Source organism: Epargyreus clarus, unplaced genomic scaffold (assembly GCF_041222505.1).
Source record: "Epargyreus clarus isolate Ecla_fem2 unplaced genomic scaffold, WU_Ecla_fem_2.2 ptg000003l, whole genome shotgun sequence".
In the NCBI taxonomy this organism is placed as follows: Eukaryota; Metazoa; Arthropoda; class Insecta; order Lepidoptera; family Hesperiidae; genus Epargyreus; species Epargyreus clarus.
This window is the reverse complement of record NW_027332211.1, coordinates 3703803-3728486: the sequence shown is the minus strand read 5'-3', so window position 1 is coordinate 3728486 and position 24684 is coordinate 3703803. Positions and strand designations below refer to the sequence as shown.

General features: G+C 34.5%; 1 protein-coding gene across 3 annotated transcripts; it reads left to right on the top strand.

Annotated features, from left to right (window-relative positions):
- Nucleotides 1-121: 121 nt before the first annotated feature.
- On the top strand, nt 122-24482 carry PRL-1 (protein-tyrosine phosphatase 4A family member PRL-1). 3 transcript variants are annotated; one of them, XM_073083921.1, is made up of 6 exons: nt 122-254; nt 17214-17408; nt 17871-18372; nt 21467-21633; nt 22831-22962; nt 23380-24482. In XM_073083921.1, exons 3-6 carry the CDS (start codon nt 18265-18267, stop codon nt 23486-23488), a joined length of 516 nt encoding a protein of 171 aa, XP_072940022.1. In that variant the 5' UTR covers nt 122-254; nt 17214-17408; nt 17871-18264; the 3' UTR covers nt 23489-24482. The 3 variants fall into 3 exon arrangements, with proteins under 3 accessions (XP_072940022.1, XP_072940029.1, XP_072940036.1); XM_073083928.1 differs by lacking the exon at nt 122-254 and adding an exon at nt 12004-12197; XM_073083935.1 differs by lacking the exon at nt 122-254 and adding an exon at nt 12214-12357.
- The last annotated feature ends 202 nt before the right edge of the window (nt 24483-24684 follow it).

Genomic DNA, 24684 nt, shown 5'->3' with positions numbered 1-24684 from the left:
ATCGACGACAGAAAATATGTTGTAGATATTTTTAACATTAATAGTAAATATGTCAAAAATCACTAGAAATATTTGGTAGATTTTTAAATTGGAGGTATTGCAACATTTTACGACATTTTTTAGGTTGGCAACGAAAACTCCAGTCAAGTAATCTTTTCTGTGCGTAGCACACGTTTTTCACGTGTGTTGTTAATTTTCTAAGCTGTTCACGGCTAAATCCGTTCAACTTTTATTCAATGTGTATGGCTGTGGAGGTAAGTGTAAATGTCAGTATATTTCTAATGTAGTTTGATTATAAGGTATACTATTTGCGAAAGGTCGTGCCCTCTTAACTAAGGACGTCACGTACAGGCATTGTGGAATGGGCAACTGATTTTCCTTTAGGCATTATATTCTGTGTTATTATCATTATGACTCTCTTCGTATATTTATTATCAGAAAAATACATTTCGACATACCTATACTGTCATATATGTATATACAGAAGTTTGGTAGGCTTTCAACTTGAATCGAAAGTTTGGATACTCGTGAAGTTAAGGAAGGTTAATAATAGCTTGTTATTATGTGTTTACGCATTATAAGAATGTAATTTCAAGTAATGTCATGATATTTGAAATTTGACGCCAATATCGCCCCACAGTAGTCAGATGACTCATACTGAGATGTCTCCAGTAACCTCACTGGATTGCCTTAACTTATTGCAAATGATTTGTTAATAAGTCTTGTATAGTAGGTACATTTATACGTCGAACAACTTTAAACCAGCAGTTGCTAATTTTATTTCAAACTAATATTTAATTTTAGTCATTTATTCACATACTACCCTCATTGTATTTTTGAATCAATCTCTATATGTACAGAGAGCATACATTTGACTCTATTTTATGGTTTATATATCTATAAACCATAAAATAGAGTTCTAGACTAAATTTTAACTTCCTGATCTTGTATAACTCATATACTTAAACTCTGTTTTCTAGTACTTCAATTGGTAAAGCAACAGAGAATTCAGTTACAATCATAAATGATTTGCATATTGCATAGTTTCTTGCTATTAAAGATTAAAGTGTTATACATACTTATTTGCAGGTAAGATTCCTCATATTTTTTATTTAAAAGCTTAGAATTGTAATATTTTTCACATTTCCTGAATAATTCCTTATTTGGATCCTTTTGTTGCTGTTAAACAATTATTATCTTATGGCTGCTGTTTTAGAGACAATTGTGAGTCAATGCAATTGAATAAAATTCTAAGTGTGCGAACAATTCCATTGTAAGAGGTTCAATTTGTCCATTGTCTGAAATTTAATTGAAAATTAGCCTTTGCCTCTGTTCTGACATTGAAAATATTATAAATGTTACATATAGTTTCATCATTTTGTTTGGTTGTTATTAACTGATATTCATCATATTACTAATCCCAGTACATACCTGCATTGATAATAGATATTATCAGTCAGTCAGAATATTGTCAAGATTTTTATATTAAACTTTAATTCCACTTCACACAAAAACCATTGTGTTGGATTAATTATTTATTACCAATTAATAAAAAACTGTACCATTAAACTTTTGTTACATATGGTATATGGCTACTATATAAACTTATGTAGTTGAAACTATTTATTACCAGTAATAAGCATTTCTTGCAACCACTTAGTTGAAGTTATGTTTATTCATTTATGTTTGCTTGTTTCATTCAGTTCAACTCCCACTTGTCCGAGGTTTATAGCAGGTAAAAACCTTTAGCCATTGTTAGTTAGAAAAGGTACCTGCTCTTAATGGTTAGAATAGTTACATTATGTACCTACAGTTGTGTAGTTATCTACTTCGGCCACTGCGCGTCATTTTAACCCATAAATCTAACAACTAGTCTTGTTAGTAACTTATATTTTATTTCATAAATAGCTTTTACCCGCGGCTTCGCTCGCGGTCAGAGCTCTATATCTATAGCTCGGGATCAGTATTTTTTTCGGGATAAAAAGTACCCCATGTCCTTTTTTTGAATCCCTGACAAAGTGTGTACATAATTTTATGACAATCTGTTATGTAGTTAAGACGCGAAAGTGTATCAAAAAACAAAGTCACTCGTATATTTAATATTACCTAGTTAAAATTTTGTTATGAACTTACTCCTAAACAAATTGTTTAAATGTCTTTCTCATTGTTTAGTTTCTTCACTGTTTTGTACCGCGTTCCAAATGTCCCCTGTACTTATTGCATAGGGCTCCATATAATGGATGTCGATTGACGTCATCTCTAGTGAAATCAATAATGTTCACAAACATTTTACGTAGATCTCATCAAATGCAGCTGCATGCGTAACATGGTTAGGTATAGGTGCGGTGACGTCATGATTGCATAATGTTGTTTTATCGACGCGGTTAAATTATACTCGGTGGATTAACTGATTGTTCATGGCTTCAAGCACGTACAAAGTTAGAAGTGGTGATAATAAAATGAAATCATTATTAACAATTTTTTACTCATTTTAATATTCGTGTCGTCGTAAATTCATCAATGGAGAGATTTCATAGAGTTTGTGTTTGAACTCCTAGACATGTTGAAAGGGGCGTGGCGTGGGACGTCGACCCGGCCTTGGTACGCGTATGTTGACCCTGCGCAGGCGCTGGTCCGTTACCCCGAGAACCCACGATCCTTCCCGACTATTTACGAAACCGTGTAAATATGACTGTCTATCGGGCGTCGCCATTACGGTTCGATTAGCCTCGCGCCAACTTACAAATGTGCCGGCATTTCCGATGGCGTCACTGCTTGATTGTTAATTTCTTTGTCCCAGAAATAGTTTTGTTTTAATTATTGTAGATTGGCGCGGATCTGCATTTAATCTGATCTTGCTTAATTTATATCATTGGTAATTTAAACATTCATTAACCTTATTGCTTATCCAAGTGATGTACAAAATACAAATGTGTGGAATTACTGTAGAAACAACCCGAACTCTACGGCTGACTCTATTATTCCATTATCTCGAGCATCCATAGACAAACGATGCACACCTATACGCGAGGATTAGATGATGATTCATGATAAGTTTATTTTGTATTAAGTCACGTACTATAATGGATAGACATATACACACTTGCTTTCTATACTAGTGTGTTTAAATGTCGCTATTATGATAAAATCGGTTTTCTATCTTCAGCTTGTTTTTTCTTTCTTTATTTGTCCGCCCCCGCCGTTCCTCGCTCGTTTTATTAGAAAATACCGCAAACATTCCCCAAGAATTTCGGGCGTGCGCCCCCGAGATCGCGTCTTAAAAGCGACCATTAAGTAGACGAAGGGAGAGCCGGTCGACTGGCGATATATAAAAACTCCGGTTATTCTGCAAGGGCTTAGGGTCGTTGCTCCAGGCTCCTCTATGGCGAGCTTTCGAACCCGAAGGGCGACGCACTCGGCACGTCCTCTTTCAACCACTACACGCACCATGCATGATTGATGAGATATTCATCGATAACGACCAATCTAGATCAAAAATATAAGAATGTTGCCTTTTGTTGTAGAGTGGATGACCTTAGCTTCGAAAATAATTGGGCTTTTGACATTTTGTCTGTTTCTATACCTGAATTCGTGAAATGCAGTGAAGGACATTTTCAATGACCATTTTGAAAGGGTATTTCTGTAATTGTATTTTAACGTAAGTATTCATTAAAACTATTTATTTAGAATGCATCTACAATATATCATATATTTACCTATTACTAATTAAAATGTTAGTAGTGCCTATATATAATATTTGCGTATGATATTAGCCCTCCTTGGTTAAAAATCCAAACGAAGGACTTAAGTAGTTACCTTGTTTTCTAACATGGTTGAATTAGAGGTGGATGCACACCATCTCTTATGATGGTTTAAGATTCTATATTTCTCAAAAAGATTTATAATCACTCACTGAGAAATGAGGTTTATTCAAACAGTGTGTATTAAGAATAAACTCTGATAACTAACTAACCGCCAATGCGGTAAAACACGTAACTGGCGTATCTACAAAATAGCGTCTATAGGAATGCGTTAAACCAGCTTTAGAGACCTCCCCTAAACATCAAGTTGTTGGTATAAATATAGGCACCTGCGTCGGACCCGCCTCGAAGATATTTAGAGGTGAATGCACTGTCCCTCGATTGCAATATATGTTTACTACATACGTATGTATACATCACAAATCCAGGAACCCTTTCAAATTCCTTTAACGGGTAGGTTTCATATGTAGATCCAGTATTATGTAGCTCTATCTGATGAATGTGCGCTTACATTTAAACAGATTTTTATGTACTCTTACTACTACAAATTTTATTTAAATTGATCGGTCTTTTATAAGTTTGCCTTCAAGGTTTAATAAAGCATAGTTGTTAAAGAATTTAATACAAAATTAAAAGCCATTTTAGTAACAAAATTTATTTTCTATCTTTGTAACTTTAAAAAGCAGCTAGTGTTTATATTAATAATACTACTAAAATGTTGTATTTTATTATTACAAGTTAATAATATTAAGGGATCGTACATCATACACTAAATGATTCTCTGTTTTTGATCTACATACATGTTTTCCTTCCCAAAATATTAAAAATAGTCGGATTCGATTCTCCGTTAGCGAATAATGCTCCCCGTCAAAATCATAACTTTTATAGAAGATATTTCTTAGTAGAAACATTTATATCGTTTTGTTTATTACAAATCTATGTTATCTAACACCTTCTGAGCAGTTAATCCTTATACCTTTCGTGTAGTTTATAACCCCTACAACGCTATAACAACTAATCCTATAAGTACCTCTGCGTCTGAGGAGCGTTCTGATTTATCATGCATATTTCATTTTATAGGCCTAAAGGTAACAGTGCCATCTGTTGTAACAGCACATTATATTGGTACTTCGATATCCTTAATGGAAAAGAAACATTCGGTACACTATCTTTTAAATTGGGAAACCAAAACATTTGTACATTTCATTTCTTCTCATATAAAATATTATATATATATAAAATAATAAAGTTAATTAAAAGTTATGTGATATTCATAGATTGAATTAATTAATTAATTAATAAAAATTAATACACCACTATTCTACAAGACTAAACTTATAGAGAGAGTAGCGTTATTACTAAAACCTTAGCTCAGGTTGGAACTAATGTATTATCTTACTGATAACCTGGCAGATCAAGTTTCAATCTGTACATAAATATACTCAATACCTATGTAATTTGTCCTACAAATATTTGCGTAGCCATAAATAGCTGGCAGAATGGAATTACGTTTAAGTAAACGTAAATGTACGTACATAGGTAACTTTGTACATTGAAGGTCGGATTTCTCACGTTGATTAACATGTAAGCTATTTTGGAAACACTAATAAACATTAGTTTACATCTAATTTGTTCATGTCGAACTTTTGTATTAGTTACGTAGCTAGATATTAATTAATTAGACATGTTTAGATTAAAATTTGATTACGAAGTCAAACTTCAACAAATCATTTAGAAGTAAAATCCCATAACAGTACCTTATCATATTGTTTTTATGATCCATCGTATAAGTTGACGAATGGTTATATCCTGTGTAATTTCCCAAACAAAACATATTTGTACGTGTAATTAGACGTTTATTGTTTCTTTGATTACTTTCAACTATACAAACGTTGATTCATCGCCCCTATGGCACAGTCATATTTTAAATGTTTCATCATCTTTTTCTACTATATTTTTTCTTTACAACCTCTTTGGAGCTGCGTTAGAATATTCTATACAGGTGCTACAAACACAGTTTCAGCGAGTTGCGCTGTTCTCTACAATTAGGCCGCCCGAGCTAATGATGTCCCCGGCGAGTTAGTTAAAACAGCACGCAAAGCAAAACAGCTAGTGCTGTTAAAAGCTGTACGATGATTGTCGAGTGTACGAAGGTAAGCGGGTCAGAGCGACGCTTTTCGCGCTATTCGGGTCACTGAGCCAGGTCACGCCGATGCACGACACCACTTGCCACGGTCAGGACGACCGCCTTGTCTTTAGTTACAGGCACGCTCTTCGTTAATAAAAATCTTAGGACCTCTAGTATCGCCTACTTCGACTGTTAATGAAGCTATTGTTCTTGATTTAGTCGCTATTATTGAATTAGGTTAAGCGCTTGTCATGTTGCCAGATTTAAACTCTATTTATAGCTTAAACGTTCGTTCGCCGATATATATAACTTAAAATCGCACTGCTGTTTATTATATGAAACGGTTTTCTGTTATTCTAAAGAAATGATAACAATTGAACATAATAATAACACTGCGATTGTTTTAATTTCTTTAATAAAACAAACGTGTCACTTAGTACGCATTTGAATCTCAACATTATTATTCATACATAGGTTATCAAAACATTAATTTATTGAAGTTTGTCCCTATCATAATTTTCTAACATTATGATGACTGAATATGCCCTTTTTCTCAAATTATATCTTAAATGAAAATGTATGGAATACTTTGCGTGATTGGGAAGTTTCCCCGCCACACCTACTTCTACTGCAAAAAAAGCATTACGACGACTTCCTTAGCCTTAATAAATAGAACGCAACTGGGAAGGACTTCTAAATCCGACACTTTCCATTGTATGTTTGGTTATGCGTGTCCAGCTGCAATCACCACTTAACGAAATGATGAAAAATATATACAGGCATATGTACTATATGAACCATACCGTCCATAACGTAAATGAGGCAGATACTATCTATAAATCTAATTTTTTTGCGCCACGGCTTCATTAAATCTCAAGCCCTATCACGTTACGGGATCGCTCGACATTCGAAGTTATTTTTAGCTTTCCGTGAAAGGTTCGTGTGTGAAGTGAGTCTAATCCCCCGTGTGATGTGGTAGCAGACACGAGGGGACTGCACGAGGCGCAGGCGGAGTCGATGACCGAGTATTGATCCCAGCGAAGTGGGTCGCGACCCGTTTTCCGTTGCAACACGGCCTGTAGGGCTGCATCGGTCACTAGACTGACACGGAATTCTGATACAGGATAAACTGATACATGTCACGTATCACTTTTATTCGTGTCGAAAGCTAGTTGATGGTTACTAGAAGTGGTTTTCTTTATACAGCACATTTCGTGACTGATTAATTTTATATTATGGAAGCGATATCAAACATTAGAAATTACTATTATTATAAGATTTTAATGTGCAAAAATATAGATTTGGCTGTAATTGAAATTAAAATGTTAGTAAATGGAAAATCTGAATAGGAGCTACAATAGATTTCATATGACTTGAGAAAAATCTGTATATAACATTAAAAATTAGCCACAAACAAAACAGGTTAGCAACTTCCTCCTTTTTGTTTTGTGAACTTTATTGTCATAGATAAAAACAACAGTAGATGTAGTTTATTTACAGCCCTAAGGTACGCGGATAAGTAGGTGGGGCTTTGTCCTATATAGGTATAAGATATAAATGTATTGTCTTACAAACACTTACAAGGCTTTGAACAAATCTGTATCCATAGACGCGTCAGTGTCTGTCTAGTATACAATGACGTCATTTAGGTATAATCAATCAGAGAAAAACTAAAATATTAGAAATCTAAGTAATTATATTAAGACAATTAGTAATTGATTCTATGAGTATTTTATGTATATGTAATATATTATATATAGAACTGCGATGTTAGTATCGATAAGGAAGCTATTTCCGTAATAAGAATAAACGACGTCGTTAAATGTGATGACCTTTAAAAGTACAAGACACTTCAGTCACGTAAAATTCGCGATCGACTGTAACCGGCACGACTCCATTACCCAGCGTGAATCGTTTTCCTGGTAAGCGATTATTAATTGGACATAAACAACGAAATGGCTGCCTATAATTCCAAACAGTTTCGCAGAGTTTCCGTTCCTAACGATCCGATATAGACCGCTATAGACGTTAGCGTTTAAAGCTTATGTACAGAGAAAGTTTGAATAATTCATGTTAGGGTAATAAGGTCGGATATTGACGGAGCGGCTTGCACGGCTCGGTTCATTTCCATGAATAGAATTCTGGAGAGGCACCTACGCAACACGACTAAAGCGTTCCGATTGGACTGACGCGTGGGTTTGCATTGACGTCGGCGTCGTGAAAGTTGATTTGCACGATTCTCCCCCTACTACTACAGTGCACAAAGACGTTCATGTTACATTCACTTTCCATTCCCGGTGCATTCATGTTTTGTTTTTATTGTTTAAATAAATATAGTCCTGAGCCAGTTTGTTTGTATATACAGATAGAAAACTTAATGTTTTAGTGTTATTTTTTTTTGTCGATATATATTTAAATTTAATTACCATACCTCTCCTAACTTTTAAATATTCTAAAGAAACAAAATAATTTAAATAATTTATAAAGGAAATAATTTGATATCATATCACGTTTTTATCACTCCCGGAAAATTCTAGATAGATATCTATCAGATTCTTTGTGTCGATCTGTATCTATTTCCACGAAATACCTGTATCGGAATCTCATATGTAACTGTCAAATCTGACAGTAATGATGATATAGACTTCATTTATGTTCTGACGTATATATTTATTGTATCGGAAATCTTGTTACTAAGGAAGTGTTTGTCTGTTGTAATACATGCAATGTTTCGTTGTAGTATTTAAATATTTTGAATATATTTAAACAAAAATTAATGATCGCAGTAAAATGTTGTAGATAAATTATTTTATAATTGTTTAAATTTGATAGCTCAAATTATCAATGCTTGTTTTTATGTTATCAATTTATCAATCTGGTAAATTACCATTTTAATCGTTCATTCATTCAACTAAATAGAATTGGGTATCATGTAATGAAAATGGTCTGTATCCAAATCATTTATGTTCGGGGCACGTTGTGAGAGTTTTGAATTGAAAGGAACAATAGCCTGCGATTGTTTATGCGCAGTTCATAGGCACGTTGCTTTTGCTGACCACGTGTCCGAAGTCACGTGGTCCAAGTTGAAATACGGACGTGCTGAGCCTGAAATAGTTTTGGACATAAAATAGTAAAACTTTCTATAGAATCGACTGTTTACAAGGCCAGAAGTATGCCTGAAGACTTAAGTTGTAAACTTTGGTTTATTGGTATATTACAAAAAAATATTTAACGTATCGCCACGAATGTCTAATGACGTCTTCAGAGAGTCAGCTTTCCATCGTATAATGTCTTACGTTTCTTATTATAGTCCAGATTTTGACATTGTGATGGTCTTGAGATTTTTAGATATGTGTGTATTTTTCTCATTCTAATTTGGTATGTAGTGACAAGGGTGCTAAATCATAGCAAGTGACTTAAATTGATGAAGTTGTATTATATTTACCCCATAATATAGTAGAACTTTAAGATGAATGTTATGTATATGACCAGATCGTTTAAGTAGAAAATCATCAATGTTTGCTTAGGTACGTGTGAAAAAAAATACCATTTGTCAACTAATTGGCAATTAGACAAAATTATGGCATGATCCAGTAAGGCGTAGAGTCAGAGTAAGAATTATGTTACATTCGATTTAAACTGCAGCAAATATAATGTAGATTTTTGTTGGCGTAATTTATTGTGATTTTATTACTCCACTAACACAATTATCTTTGCAGACCAAAGATAAAAATAGCATTTCAATCCCGCAGTTGGCTGCTGCGTTGTTTTTCACATCAATAAACTTTCGTTCACGTTCTTCTCCAGAACACTTGAAAATGACTTTAAGTGGTAATATCTCACGTAGCCTTCACGTGGGCGGCTTCAATCTTGTTCTGAGAAGCTAAAGCGATGTGATGAAGGTTTTTTTTATGTGTGAAAAGATATTTAATTAATCTACAACCTCTTTTATTGTTGAAGTAAATAGATGTTGGGTAAATAACAAAATTTAAGAAATCTTTAGTTTTGCTTAAGATTTAATATGTAGAGTAATTTGGCATTCTCGCTGAAGGAACGGCACAGTATCGATCTATAAAATCACTTGTTGACCTTTTCCTAAACTTATGCTGTCAGATATAAAACATTATCTAGCTTTTATGATGAGGAATTATGATGATAAATTTGTTTTGAGCCGTGAGTGTGTTCTTCAATCGTTCAGTCTTATTTATAACAACGGTGTTCGTTGCCTTGTTCTTTATTTTATAAAGTGCAAAATAGCAGAGGTAGAAATGCGTTCACCTGTGAGAGAACTGGGGCAGAATGTCTAGGTGTGATTTATCATGAGAAATGTTCACTACAAATGACTGCCTTGAAAATATTCTAATATTTTGTTCTGCACATTTCTTCATAATAAATTCCTTGTATTCCAACAGCTTTTTTATGTAACTTTATTTCCATGCTTGTATTTATTTGCAGCGAAAACGAAATTTTATCAAATTATCAATTAACAGACATTTCGTAGAAGAGTAAAGTGCAGTTCATTCTTAAATTTAATCTTTAATCTTAAACGTCAAAAACTCTGTAAATGTTTTTTGTTTCAATTGATGATATTGTTTGAGCTAAATTTGCCCGGATTTCTCTGTAGTTGTACTTTTCGTAATTATCGTATGATTAATGCGTAGCACAATTATTATAATTATCGATAAAACTACACTAATTTACACTTAATTACTGTACTTTATTTGATATGTTTTAACAAATATGATCCTATGGCCCTTTTTGCTTTTGGCGAGTATGATATTATTTGAATATTTCATATTCGTTCATTTGGATGTTATAACATGATTCTATTCCGATGGTTGTTCCCCACTGGTTTAATTTCTTACATATATCAATTGAAAGACAAAACTGAAAATACCAACAATCCACAACATCATCAAACCCAATTTCACTTGACCTGGTTATTAATTATAATTGCAGAATTAAATTTTGACGATTTCTTTGGCTCAGTAATCCAACGTAGGCCTTGGCCTCGAACGTAATAAATCTCATCGGCCCTCAACTTTGAACTTGGATACGGATATTTTCTCTATTTCGCGCAGCTTTCTGATTTTACTTCATGAATCCCGCCTTATATTGAAAAAAAAAATGCTACTGGTCTACGATCATAAACAATATAGATTGCTTACCTGTGAGTTCGAGACGCCCTTTTATCTCATCCCAATTATTATGTCTGAGCTAGTGAATTCGCAACATATTATCTTCCAATCATTGACATTATCAGACCCCAAATGCATATCAAGAATGACAACGTTGACAACTCAATTGGTATCCAACAATCAACTCCTAGTCATGAAATATTCAGCACTACTGAATTTTTAACTAACTATTGCGGAACATCTATGCAAACCAGCAACGATGGAAGTCTACGTCGGCGATAAGGCACATAGTTTTTTTAATTTATTTGTTTTTATTTATTTATTACTACCTATTATTATGTATCGTTGAATGTGGATTACATGGTAGACTTTTTATAACTTATTGAAAATAGACCATTTATGAATATTTATTATTATACATACATATCGACTGACAGTTACTAGTCGAGTAATATGTAATTTACACTGCTTCACTGCGACTGCAGAATGAATTTTGTAAGCTGAAATTCATTCTTTCTGCTATAATTAGAAAGTGACCTGGTGGAAATTAGCCGTTGATAGACTGTTCCCGACGAAATTCTTACTTCGCCTCGTTAAAAACAGCAATATATTCGCCTCCACTAATGTTTTTCTCTAGACTGAATCTGCATTCTGTTAATACTCGTCTCGGATGTGTTATCTGACCTTCATGTGTTAGTGGCGAGATCGTTTGATTATTGTTTCAAACGTAGGTAGCTATTATGCGATTAATGATAACTTGTTTAGTCTCGCTTCCACAATCGACACAGTTCCTAAGTTGTAAAAGTTTCTGAAAAGTTGGAATATTGCGATACGAGAATGTACCTGAACGTGAAGCGAATGTGTCGACATGCAGAGTATGTGCGGTGTCTGGCGGCGATGACGCCAGCGCCCCTGCCACCGCCGTCGCGTCGCGCGTGACGTCGTCGCGGCCGCGAACGACGCGAGGCGGCGCGCCGCACGCCAGTCTCTGCACGACCGCGGCACGGACAGTGTCGACCCGTTGCGATGTAAACGCCCAACCCTTTTCTCTGTCTATAACGACAGCTTCTGTTGCACGAGTACGCGATAGTTTCGTTTGTTTTCTTCATAGACGGTTTTATTAACTTTTGTGTTCGACGGCCGTGATCGCATCTGTTAGATCGGATACATGTAAGTGATGTGTTTGTGACACAATTAAACTCCGTGTTCCGCATAAATGACACATTTTAAAACGAATAGGTATTTAGTGCCGTGCGTGCGTGACGAAAGTAGAACTCCGGGAATTAAATACACAATTCTTGGACATTGTGGTAAAAAAAACCGTCATCAGGTAATAAACTTGCAGGTTTTGCGGCGACTTAACACTGAAGGTTTATTATTTTTTTCTAAAATACGTACCTACATACATGGTTGCAACAGGTGTTCATAAGCGTTTCTATGTTGCCTCCCATTTAAAGTCAAATTGCTCATCATATACCTATATCTTATCAAAGTGTACCATTCGATATTATGCTGTAGAAAGCGTCCGACTCCGTTTTACCGCTCACGTTGCCAGCAAACTATGCATTCTCACTGACACAGTTATCATGTTCCTTATTTTGAAAGCTGCTTGTTTTCCATTTTTGGAACATTTTTATAATCCAGGATCAAATGAAATTATTAAAATGTTTATCTACTTACATGGTTGAATTATAATTTGTTACTTAAAAGAAACTTGTGAATTGTCGCAAAATCATCAAGAGATTATCTACATTGATATTTTTATCGCCGGCGCCAAGGTGAATAAACAAATACCTCTGCATTGCACTTTACTTAATTAGTCCACCGGTTCGTTTTATACTAGGTGTTAAGGTAATGCTGAATATTTAATCTACGAGGATTAGTGAATGGCTTGAATGGATACATACATTAGAGTTTAGTCTTGCAGGGAGATTGTCGAATTTTGATACGATATTTTTGTTTTAATACACAGAACTTTTTAACGAATATAAGTACAATTACACGAATCCATGGCTACCAATTTATGCATAATTTGTCCCAACTAACACAGAAAACGTACTATAGAGTTGTTTGTTACTATGCTCATTTTTCTATTCGTTTAACACTATCTGGTTTCGCCGACCACATTATGTTATTGTCAATGTCAACGTTTCACGGTCAAACACTCGTTAATGACTATAATTATCTCGTCTCAATAAAGACATTGAATGTTTTATGAATATGACTGAAAACACTAAAAGAAAACATATATATTATGTTAATTATCATATATAAATTAAAACACTATAAGCGTCATGCGATATGTTGTATTTTTCCGCGACTTCAATTCATGAATTTAATCGATTTTCTCATCTCCTTCACCAATAATGGTAAGTGGCTTCTACCGCCCATGGACATCTGTAATCGAGGTCGGCCACAGATGAGCCGCTAACCCTAAGGACAAAGCTGGAATGCTAAGTACCTTTACCACACCAAATAAAATAGTGTTTTACTTTGCTTTTGCAAACTTTCTGAATTATTGGATTTTCTTTTACCTATAATATCTAAAGTAGGTATATAGGTATATGTATAAGAAAAAAAATGACGTGAACATTTGGTCACATACCTATATCTACATGACAAAATGTTCTGTAGTTGTACCTGCTATGGTGATTATTTACTTAGTTTTTACTAGTTCACAATAATACAACTTTTTAAATATTGTTTGTTACTACCACTTTATCCAATAATTTTAAAGAATTTCATCATCAGTCCATAGCTTACGTGATCGGTGATTTCTTCAGGTATAATTACTGCTCGTATCAGTACGATATTCGGAGTATCAGCTGAAGTTTTTAAACTCAAAGAAAATTCGTCTATATTTAGCTCGGATTATTTGATCCAATTGAATTGCTCCGGTTATATGGCCGTCCGTCCGTTCTAATTTCAAATTGCTAATAACACCGTAATAATTCCATAGGAGTCATTTAAAATCGTGGAAGCTATTCGAAGGATAGTAATTTTCGGTTTTAAATCACTTTATATAAGCTGAAACGTAGCTGAAAGTGCAATTATGTTGTATTACACTTTTAGCTACGGAAACAAGGTCCTTGTCATGCTTTGTACTACTTAGTTTACTTTTCAAAGTAGCTAACGAGATAACCAAATATTGACATCAAATGGTGTCATCGTGACACTTTAATTTATACCTACGTATTACTATGTTATTGATATCAATTGCGTTTTAATTTTTCACCTTGTATTTTACGACGTGACTGAACCATAACATGTACCTTTAATAATCCCAAGAGATAGCAACACAGTAAATTGCACTAGATGGGAGTTAGTCATAAATATGAAACAACCTGATGATTACTACCAAGGACTTGTAAGTTACTAGTCGATGTATAAAATTTTACTTAAATGTATATTTTTATGTATATTGGGAAAACAAACAAAGAACATTTCTTTTGCGTGTTGTCCCTCGAATCCTGAATAGGGATATTTTTTTAATGTATGATGCAGTTTTACTATTTGACGAAATTGGTCTCTCCTTTTAGCATTTGTTGCTCATCGTTATAGTGTTTGATTACGGCGTTACAAAATAGATATTGTTGCTCTCAAAAATTTAGCTAGATTCATTAATTTAGCTTCATTGTTAAGGCTTAGATTTTTTTGAAGTAAGAAACGCGGTTAAATAATGGTGCAATATTTATGTGTATTTTACTTCGACTAGAATCAAATCTACTACAATGAGGACTCATCTGGGAACATATAACGAGGTCGTACCATAATACTAGGTTAAAACCTGAGTATACCATCAAACAAGCTAGGCGATTGCGAAGCTCTTCGGACATGAAGGACCATAAATTCACCCAAAACCCAGTTTCATAAATCTGGTCGATCTGCAATATATATAAAACAAATTTATATTATAGTTATTATAATACTATGTTTAGTAATATTTATCGTAATGTGGAAATATTCAGCAGAGTGAAATATCATGAAACATGGTTATACCTGACGAATAATGTTTAACGATAAGGCAAGACGGTAATTGGTTTACGTCTTTGGCATATTCGTTAGCCTTGTGACATAGTGCTATCACGTTTTCAAAAAAATAATACCAGAATATGTAACGAAAATTTATCCTTCACGTGCTAGATGATAGATTCATCATGGTTTTCCATCAAACTTTTAATTTTATTGCCTCTTTATCTGACAGTATGTGACGGTCCTAATATGAAACGTTATATTGTTACTGAAACGTAGTGATTGTGTTTTGTTGTGGTTCATGTTGGCCTTGTTCGTTTATGCTTTGTTTGCCACATGCGGGCATGCCTTAGTCTATAAATCGACGCTATTCGATATTCCGTTAAATTTCCTAGCATCCATTGCCAGGCGTAGCTGATGCTATTGATAGAACTATCAACAATAACATCCGGAGTGACATCGCCTTGCCCTTGCAAGATTTATAAACACAATTACATTGTACTAAATCTTAAACTACAAAAGTAGGTGAGCTTATTAAATGGGTACACAGATGTCTATTTTTATAAATTCTAAGAAGTATAAGATGTTTTTGTTTATTAACTTGCTGAAAAGCAACCTATTCCAGAAATAAGGGGAAAGCACTTGTGGGATGTAAATAATTGTCATGCAAAATGGCTAGACACTGTTCGTAAAGGGCAGACATTGAATTGAATCGTTAGTTAGAAATGTCTGCATTGTTGAGCACTGCACATGTGTGCGGAAAGTCTGGAGTTTATCGACCGTCTACTTGGTGGTTGACAACCTTTGCCACATGGATAACCATTTTTGTTCTAGTTAATTTACTTCAAAATATTAGTATTGTTTATAAAATCGAATGAACCTTTAAGATTTGGGTATTTCCTGAAACTCTTTATACAATTATATAGAATATGGGTGTAGCCGGTCATTTTATATACTAGGAATAAAATATATAGGTAATATAAAAACAATAACTCTTCAACCTTTACCAACAAATGTTGTACATGGGAAGAAATTATGATAACACTTGAAAACATTCAACATATGTGTCTATGCTGTGATGCGATTGAGCCCAGTTATTTGCTTGGCTTCAGCCCAAGTCTGGGAGAGCAGTCTCCTTGAATAAAATAGTGAGAAAATATATATTTCAAAATATTTCGCCCGAATATCGCGGGGCTAATCTGAAGAACATTTTATTTCGATGCCAGTGTTTTGTATCATGATTGTACCAACAAGCGGATATGTAAACATGACGAACTGAATCCCACGCTGGTGTTACCCTGCCAAAATTTATGGCGTCGTCATTTCAAGTCATTCTCGTTCAGTCTTTTATCACTTGCAGAAAACCAAAATTAAATGTTTCTTTGTCCCGAATGTCTCGTGTCGAATGAGTTCCTTTGCATCTATGCCAGTTTCTGAGGAAGTGTGAGATTCTTTGCGCTTCTTGCGCCTTACCTACTAAATTAAATACTAACGCTGACGGACATAATGCACTTTTCAGTAACGCAAACTGTAGACATCCCGGTAATCAATACATAGGCATATGACTTGACTTCACAAAAAATAAGTTTGACCGTATATGAACATCACGTTGCTTAAGCGCTGATATCGGTCAATATCCGTGATTAAGGGTAAGGGTAGTAAAATATTTCATATAAAAATATCGATTTCTGCCGGCCCTTGCGCTTAAGCTTTATTAATTTGGGATATAGTATTCGTATCCTTTTCATATGAAACACATGACATTACATTAATATTGAGTAATTAAATTATATTTGTTACTATGCAATATATTTTAATATTATTGAAATAAAAAAATCATAACAATTTAATATCCATACGAACTATAACTTTATTATTCGATTACAATAACAATATACTAGAATATTTATTATTTAAAGACATCAATGAATGTTTTAGGTTCGTCAGTATTTTAATACAACTGCAAGCTATAAAATATATTATTATTGTTAAAATTTTATTATTTTTTAATTTGTTTACAAGAAACTATAATTATGTATTTACATAAAATGAGTAAACTTAATTATCCTTCTAACGACTACTCTCAGTTATACACTTAAAATGTATATTAATAGTAGTATTACTTATTGGGTTTAATCACTCAAAACTCACGCTATAATTGGCCGTTTATAAACAAACAACGATGTGTCATTAAACGTTTATTTGTTGTTGCAGCTGAGCACCTCTTCTGTGGCGACATTGATGGAGTTCCGCTTGGACAGCGCGGAGTACTGCCAGGCACAACACAAATAAACTAGAGGGCGTTTCGTGCGAGCGAAGGAGCAAGGAGAGCTAACTGGACCCATGCTGCTGGGCGCGCGCACTGACTTTACGCATCCCGCGCACTGCACGACATACACCCACCTAGAGGTAACATTTGATTAACATAAATTCACTACATTTTCGACTATTGTTTGCTTTTGCGTCACTTTACTTTGTACCCCCACATCAAATCGTGCAAACAGATATCTATCTAAATGCATACAATTCAGTGTTATTACGTGTTGTTTACAATTGTGTTATCACATTGATGTGTACACAAAGACGAGAGGTAGTGAAGTGAACTCGCTAACGAGTGACGCGATGTTGGCAATGGATTAGCAGTACGCGAATATCGGTGCCGTAGAATAGTCTCACATGATCGAGACACCGCTTCACAGTCCGTCTATTTTCATCACTAAATCTATTTTTGTTACCAAACTTTTTATTTCACTGCAGACTCCACTCTCTCTTTGACGCAGGCACGCCCTGAAAATGAAATCCATAATAAATAAAATCGTTTTATCTGCTGGCGTAAGCATTGTATTAATAAGTTTTATATTTTTGTTTCAGTTACCATAAATTCGGATCCCACTATTAATTGGAGCATATCATTGAGTTGCCGAAGTTGCGGTAGAACGTGTAAATTTATGTTTGTCGCCTAATTTCTTATTTTTTACTCCCCAATTCAGTACTTTCGTTTATTTGTTTTCAAATGTGCTCAAGTGGTTGAAAGCGACATCCATGCGGGTGGTTCTAATTATATAATTGGACCCTTTTTAAAGAAAAGCCAAAAAACTGAAGTGTGTTGTGTGGAAATAGAGTAACAATTTGTCTGTTAAAACCTGACGGATCGCTACACCTTTCTCTGACGCGTGTGAAGTGAAGGTACCAGCTCGGTGTGAAACTAGTTTTGCGCGAGACGCTATCCGACTTCGGCTCTTGGAAGGAAGTACAAACAGCCACCATGAAGCAAAAGGACATCAGGCCGGCGCCGTCACTCATCGAGTACAAGAACTTGCGCTTCCTCATCACTGACCGACCATCGGATGTCACCATACAATCTTACTTGCAGGTATGAATACTATGATTTTTTTAAGTGTTTAAGTATTCCCATAAATATATTTTTATCTACTAAAAAATGATTTTCGATCAGCAGTTCATTATTCGTATAAAGTATTCAATTAAATCCAGTCCTCGATATACTCGTTATCTGTTTTCGCACAAAAAGAAAATAAATAAGCTGCAATTGAATGTTTATGCTCTTGTTTGTCGAGATTATTTTGCTAATGACAGCGCTCTGTAGAGCAACGGCAACAACAACGGTATTAAATTAAAAGAATATTTTTGTTATTATGTTTGCATTGGAACTCTCGAGTTAAGTTTAAACCCGCCATTATAAACTCCTCTAATTTGCTTTTATACTCGTTTATTTATTTAGTTGCCCTGATATTGGGAACTGATCATTAATAATTAACTTTTAGTGACACTGTTATGTTTATTTCAAGCAATTAATACAGCAATAATTTAAGAGATTAGCAAATTCATTTATTTCACTTTGGTTTATCATTATAGTTTGCTAGATTATAGCTCCTGTTTAGTGAGATCGTGAATTCGAAAGCTTACTTCGTCCCAAAATCTTCACAAAAAATTGTGCGCCAGTCCAGGCGATTAGAGCAGGGGCGTGATTTCATTGTGTAGCTTCTACAATGCCCCAAGCGTTCCTGACAATAAAGCTTCGTGTCTATTGTTGTATTTATAATAATACGTACTCAGTAGTGTGTTCTAAACACATTGGCTTAGGTATTTTTTAATTTATGAAATCCAATAATAAATACAATGTAAGTTTCTTTAAAGAACTCCAGCAATATTACTTGCAAATACCTACATAAAATTTATGTGAATACACTGCCATGCTATGAGAGATTATCTTTAACACGAAGCATACTTATCTGTAAAAGATATCGTATGTTCACTTCCAATTAGATTCTCGGAAACTCGTATCAAATAATTGGCCGCTAATGGAGTCGCCTTAGCTTTGAACGTCATCAGCATAATAGGCGTTGCTGTAATAAAATGATCTCAAGTTTTCCAGTTTTCATATTTATGTACTTACGACATATTATGTTTTCACTTGCACTTTATCTTATTCGAAATGTTCCTTTGGTCAAATGCGTAGCATTTATCGATCGTAATATATTATGTTTCATTTTGTCAGTTGTTTATAAACTAAAGAACTATTATGAACTAGTTTCTGCCCGCGGCTTCACCAGCGTTTAAAAGAAAATAATATGACATAGTAACATACATAAAACTGAAAATTCGTACCTTTATGGAATTACAGTGGCGCCATCTGGCGAAAATTGGTCGGTTCAGTGGTTTAGGCGTGAAAAAGAGACAAACAGACAGACAGAGTTACTTTCGGATTTATAATATTAGTAAGGATTTAAATCACTATGCCATTTGGTGAATGGCAAGTTGAATAATTTCTAGTATGCAATTTTGCAATTTGTATTGCATATTGCATTCATATACTTAGTTTAGTACTACGACGTTTATACTTTAAGTTTACGGCTTTGTCCGTATTTAAATAACTAATTAATTTCATTTTCAATTTTTGTCGCAATTTTTTCATCACAGCAACATAAAAACATGTTTAAAATTCGATATGATTTCATTTAAATAAATGAGCAGTTTAGGAACACCTTACGTATTACATAATGAATATTTATTTCCAATGTCAAGTTCGAGGGAAAGGTTAGTTATGAATGTTATGAATGATATAGCTGTTAGTAAATATTATTTAATAACATGTTACACAGAACAGATTTGTCTTTCTATACTTCATGCAATCATATAAGATATTTACTTTAGTATAACTTATCAACAATGTTTGATATATTATGAGTATTATCAGTCAGTATAGGTATTCATTGACCTTTTGCACAGTAAGTGCTGTTTGATTTATTCGTCGTAGTAAATGTTAATAATGCCTTGGATTGGAGCAATAAAGCTTCACCGTAGACGATATTTCGTTACGATTCATGGAATTGTTGGAGCAAATAAACATTGCATGTTCTGAAAACGTTCCAAAGGGCGACATCTCTGGCTTGTCAGTTTTGAATTCTATGTCTATTTTTAGGACAGTTTTATGTTTATTGCTCATTCTATTTTTACTGTCATATTGATTAAAAGCGGTAGTCATTTAGAGCAATATTGTGTTACTATGTATCCTTGATAGAACTTCCAGTTTATCGTTCATCAGTCATCATATCTTTATATCAGTGGCCATCCTAATCAGAGTTATCCACATGATCATTCGCTGTAATCCTTCGTTTCGTGATGATATCAAAAACGCAATAATCTTATCTAAGGTAACCCTATAAATAAAATAAATGGACATATCCATCCTGGACAGATAAAATATACTGTTACTGCTACAAGCATATTTTGGAACATAAATAGTGGGATGATGATGATGAATTTGACTGCAACCTTTCTTCCTGCTAATTTTGCACTGCAGTTCCTTCTCGTACTGAGTGATGGCCACGAGCCTACTACTACACTTGAAAAGTAATCTCCATGATAGTACGAGCTAATATCTACCTAATTTATTGAAACCACCTGAACATGATATCAATTGTCATGACATTTATATCAACCTGGATCGAATGTTTAACGTGTCATCCTCAGGACGTTCGGTCATCCGTATAAAGGTCACCCGCACTCGGTATTTAGCATTCCGAATTGTTTTCATTTCGTAATTCCCCAGCGCCACACTATTAGGAACACATTAGTAAAATTGAAATGAAAATTGTTTCCAGCAAATGATTGCGGTCAGGCAAGGGTGCCTGACTGTGTACAGTTATTGTGGTGCAAGTTGCTATTTTTAGGGTGACATAAATTACATCAAACGAACATGAAAAGCTGTAATGATCCCATATAGGGGTCCTACCCTACATGGGTCACTGTCCTGAGGACTTAATTGGAACGCTTTTCGTCAAACCAGAACATAGCATCACATAACGCTGCTGCTATACCGATAAATAGGACGACGACGCAGTCCAGAGAATTCTTTGATCTTTGTACCTATTTCAAGTTAAAAATACATTGCAATCCTAACGAATGTACCACTGAAACGGGTCGATGACGTAACGTAACGCTTCCAGGAACTGAGGAAGCACAACGTGTGCACAGTGGTGCGCGTGTGCGAGCCGAGCTACGACACGGCGCCGCTCAAGGCGGAGGGCATCGAGGTGCGCGACCTCGCGTACGACGACGGCACCTTCCCGCCCGGCAACGTCGTCGAGGACTGGTTCGAGATACTGCGCGACAAGTGAGTACTGAACAATCGATAGCACCCATTATTAATAATCGATCTATCCAATGTTTTAACCACCAGGTTCTTCAGCTACCATAAGGAAAATTAGTTCTAATGAATAACCGATGAAGCTATTATAATAAGTTGTACAGTAAACTTGTAAACAAACTAATTAAAAATGAAGAGTGGAAATTCGTAATCGTAACTACGGTATAATACTGCAGTAATAATCATCCTCAGGAAAAATCGATTGTGTAATTTATTGTTTGGTATAACCAAAAATAGGATATTATTGTAATTCATAATGGATATATATTTTTGCATGTGATTATGTGTACAAATATCTGAAAACAATCTGTGTCCATATTTTTGACAAAAATGTATACATTATTGTGAGAATTTCTTGTGGTTACATAGTATGAATCGTTAAGTGGCTATTTGTTTTTAAAATTTTCAGAGTGGACATTTATTTGAAAATCTGCCCGTGTATACATTTCATTGCACGTGACTGTACAATAAAAATTCAAGTGGAGTTCCATACTGCCATTCAATTTTATGTTTTCTTCAGATTTAAAATAAAATTAAAATAATCCTTTAACACACTTAGCATCCTACATAATTACTTCCGTGATGATGACGAATTATAATGCGTATATGAATGCAGCTTTATTAATTAGCTGGATTAGATAACGGTTTTGTACTTTTTATCGCAGACTATGGCGTAGTTCTTTTGATAATGCTAGATTTACAATCACTGGAATTTGGCGCGACACTGCCGATATACAAATGATAGTTTCTATGAGACCAGATAAGGTCCACATTGTGACTTGATTTAATAAATTTATAATTTGGATTTTTTATTGCAAATTTTGTGATCACTTCATATTACAATCGTTGATTTGCAGGCGCACATTTGAAATTAACTATAATTTATCGCGTATATATTTATAATTAAATTACTCCTCACAACATGCCTGAAATTCTTTTTATTTCCAATTGGTAATATCGCGATTGTAAGTAATCTAACCGATATTACAAGAAGAAAGGGATATGCAATATTATTTATGCTTTAGTATAGTATAACCTTTACAATTTTTATACTGTAGTTGTTATTTGTCTAAGCCCAGACCAAGTCGAATTTATTTAATATTATTACATTCTTAACTATTTTCTATATTTCCTTAGATATACTAACTGTTGTTTACCTGTCAGGGCCCAGAACAAGCCGGAGGCGGCGGTGGCGGTGCACTGCGTGGCGGGGCTCGGCCGCGCGCCCGTCATGGTCGCCATCGCGCTCATCGAGCTCGGCATGAAGTACGAGGAGGCAGTCGAAACTATAAGAGAGTATGTATATTGTATGACAGATACCTTTTTAATGTAGAAAAGTCGTAGAAATGCATGGTCCATGTTTCCATTTGTACGGGGTGTGGTAAGACATACTTACCAGGTAGGACCGTTTTAATTCGCAATTATCCGATTTCATATGAATAGGAATGATATTTAAGTTTTTTTGACAATTTGGCTAATGTTTAGTTATTACAAATACAGTTTGCAATGAAATTGCTTTACCCATTATTATTTATGAATAATATAAAAATATTAGTTGACATCTGCATGAAGAAGTAGAGCAAATATTTTATTTTTTGCCAAAGTCTAATCAAATGGTCATATTCCTATTCAGCACCATTTTGTCACGTACTCTTTTTTTTTTGTATGTATGTATGTAAAAGTTTTTCATCCTAGTGTTACTTGTATTTCCAGCCAACGGCGCGGGGCCATCAACGCGAAGCAGCTGTCCTACTTGGAGAAGTACCGGCCGAAGTCGCGCCTGAAGAAGAACGGGCACAAGAACTCGTGCTGCGTGCAGTAGCGCGCGGCCTCGTCTGTAGGAAACCGTCCTGCGCCCGCAACAGCGAATGTAGCTCTGCTTTCACACACACACTTACACAGGGGAGCATAGAAAACAAACTTATAGTTTTTTTTTTAAAGTAGCACGTCGCCCTTTTTGACGACTTTTAATTTTTTATTTCCGGGGTTGTAACCGATTTGCGCTGAACCCGCAGAAGCTTCGAGCCGCACATTCCCGTTTCGTTTGTCCACGAGCCGACCGCGAATTTGGTTATGATCTCAGTTCCTCTACTACCGTCTTTGACGTATATTTCGAGGTTTTTATGAAATTTAATCGAGAGCCTTATTGTAAGCCCACGTTTGTATGTTCAAAGTAAAGGTGTATATCCCTCGTGCTGTATTATGTATTAGTGGAACGTTACTAGAAGTGAGCCACGATTTGTGTTCATAGGAGAAACAGTTACTTGGGTACTTACTTGCTTTAAAACATAATAAATCCGAAATCAATAATATAATTTCCAATCAGTGTTATGCTTACACTTGATTTCTTTCAATTACTTCGTATTCCTTTGTGTGGTGAAATTATGATATATTTTCCTAATTATTATTTACCTTTGTAGACTTATTAATTAATAATAAAATGAGACATAATAGGAGAAATTCTTAATGTTTTTGTGTTTCGTAAGACGATTTGATAATATGTTAATGACGAAAATATTAATGTTATTATGTGCTTTTGTGACAATGACGATCCCAATGTTAGTTTTAATGCTGTCGTGAAGACAAATGTCCCACAAATGAACAACCTTTGACTAGATAAAATTGAAATTCTAATTTAATGCATATTACCTGTACACAATTATGATAAAGTTGACTCAGTAAATGTTCCAATGAGAAAATAGCTCTTTGATATTATTTTTCTATTTCTAATTTTATGAAGATAATCAAAGTATAATATGATTGTGTAACCATGGAACAGTCACATTCATAAATAAAAATATTTATAAGCAAAGCAACCAATGTTTTATTTATCAATAATCAACCTACACTTGTAACCGCAGCATTGTTTACATTCTTACTATAAGGGCTTTTATCAAGGCATTAAATGTAGAATATTTAAAGATGAATTTTATTAAAAACACTTTATTAAATTGGAAATGAGGTAGACATAGAGATTTACAATTCCTATTAATTGGAGATTTCTTGTAATAATACTTA

Bases quoted from the DNA above. Each gene is read 5' to 3' on its own strand.
- PRL-1 (XM_073083921.1), top strand. From the start codon at position 18,265: ATGAAGCAAAAGGACATCAGGCCGGCGCCGTCACTCATCGAGTACAAG. The intron at 18,373-21,466 runs GTATGAATACTA...TAACGCTTCCAG, and splicing joins CCATACAATCTTACTTGCAG to GAACTGAGGAAGCACAACGT. The intron at 21,634-22,830 runs GTGAGTACTGAA...TTTACCTGTCAG, and splicing joins TTCGAGATACTGCGCGACAA to GGCCCAGAACAAGCCGGAGG.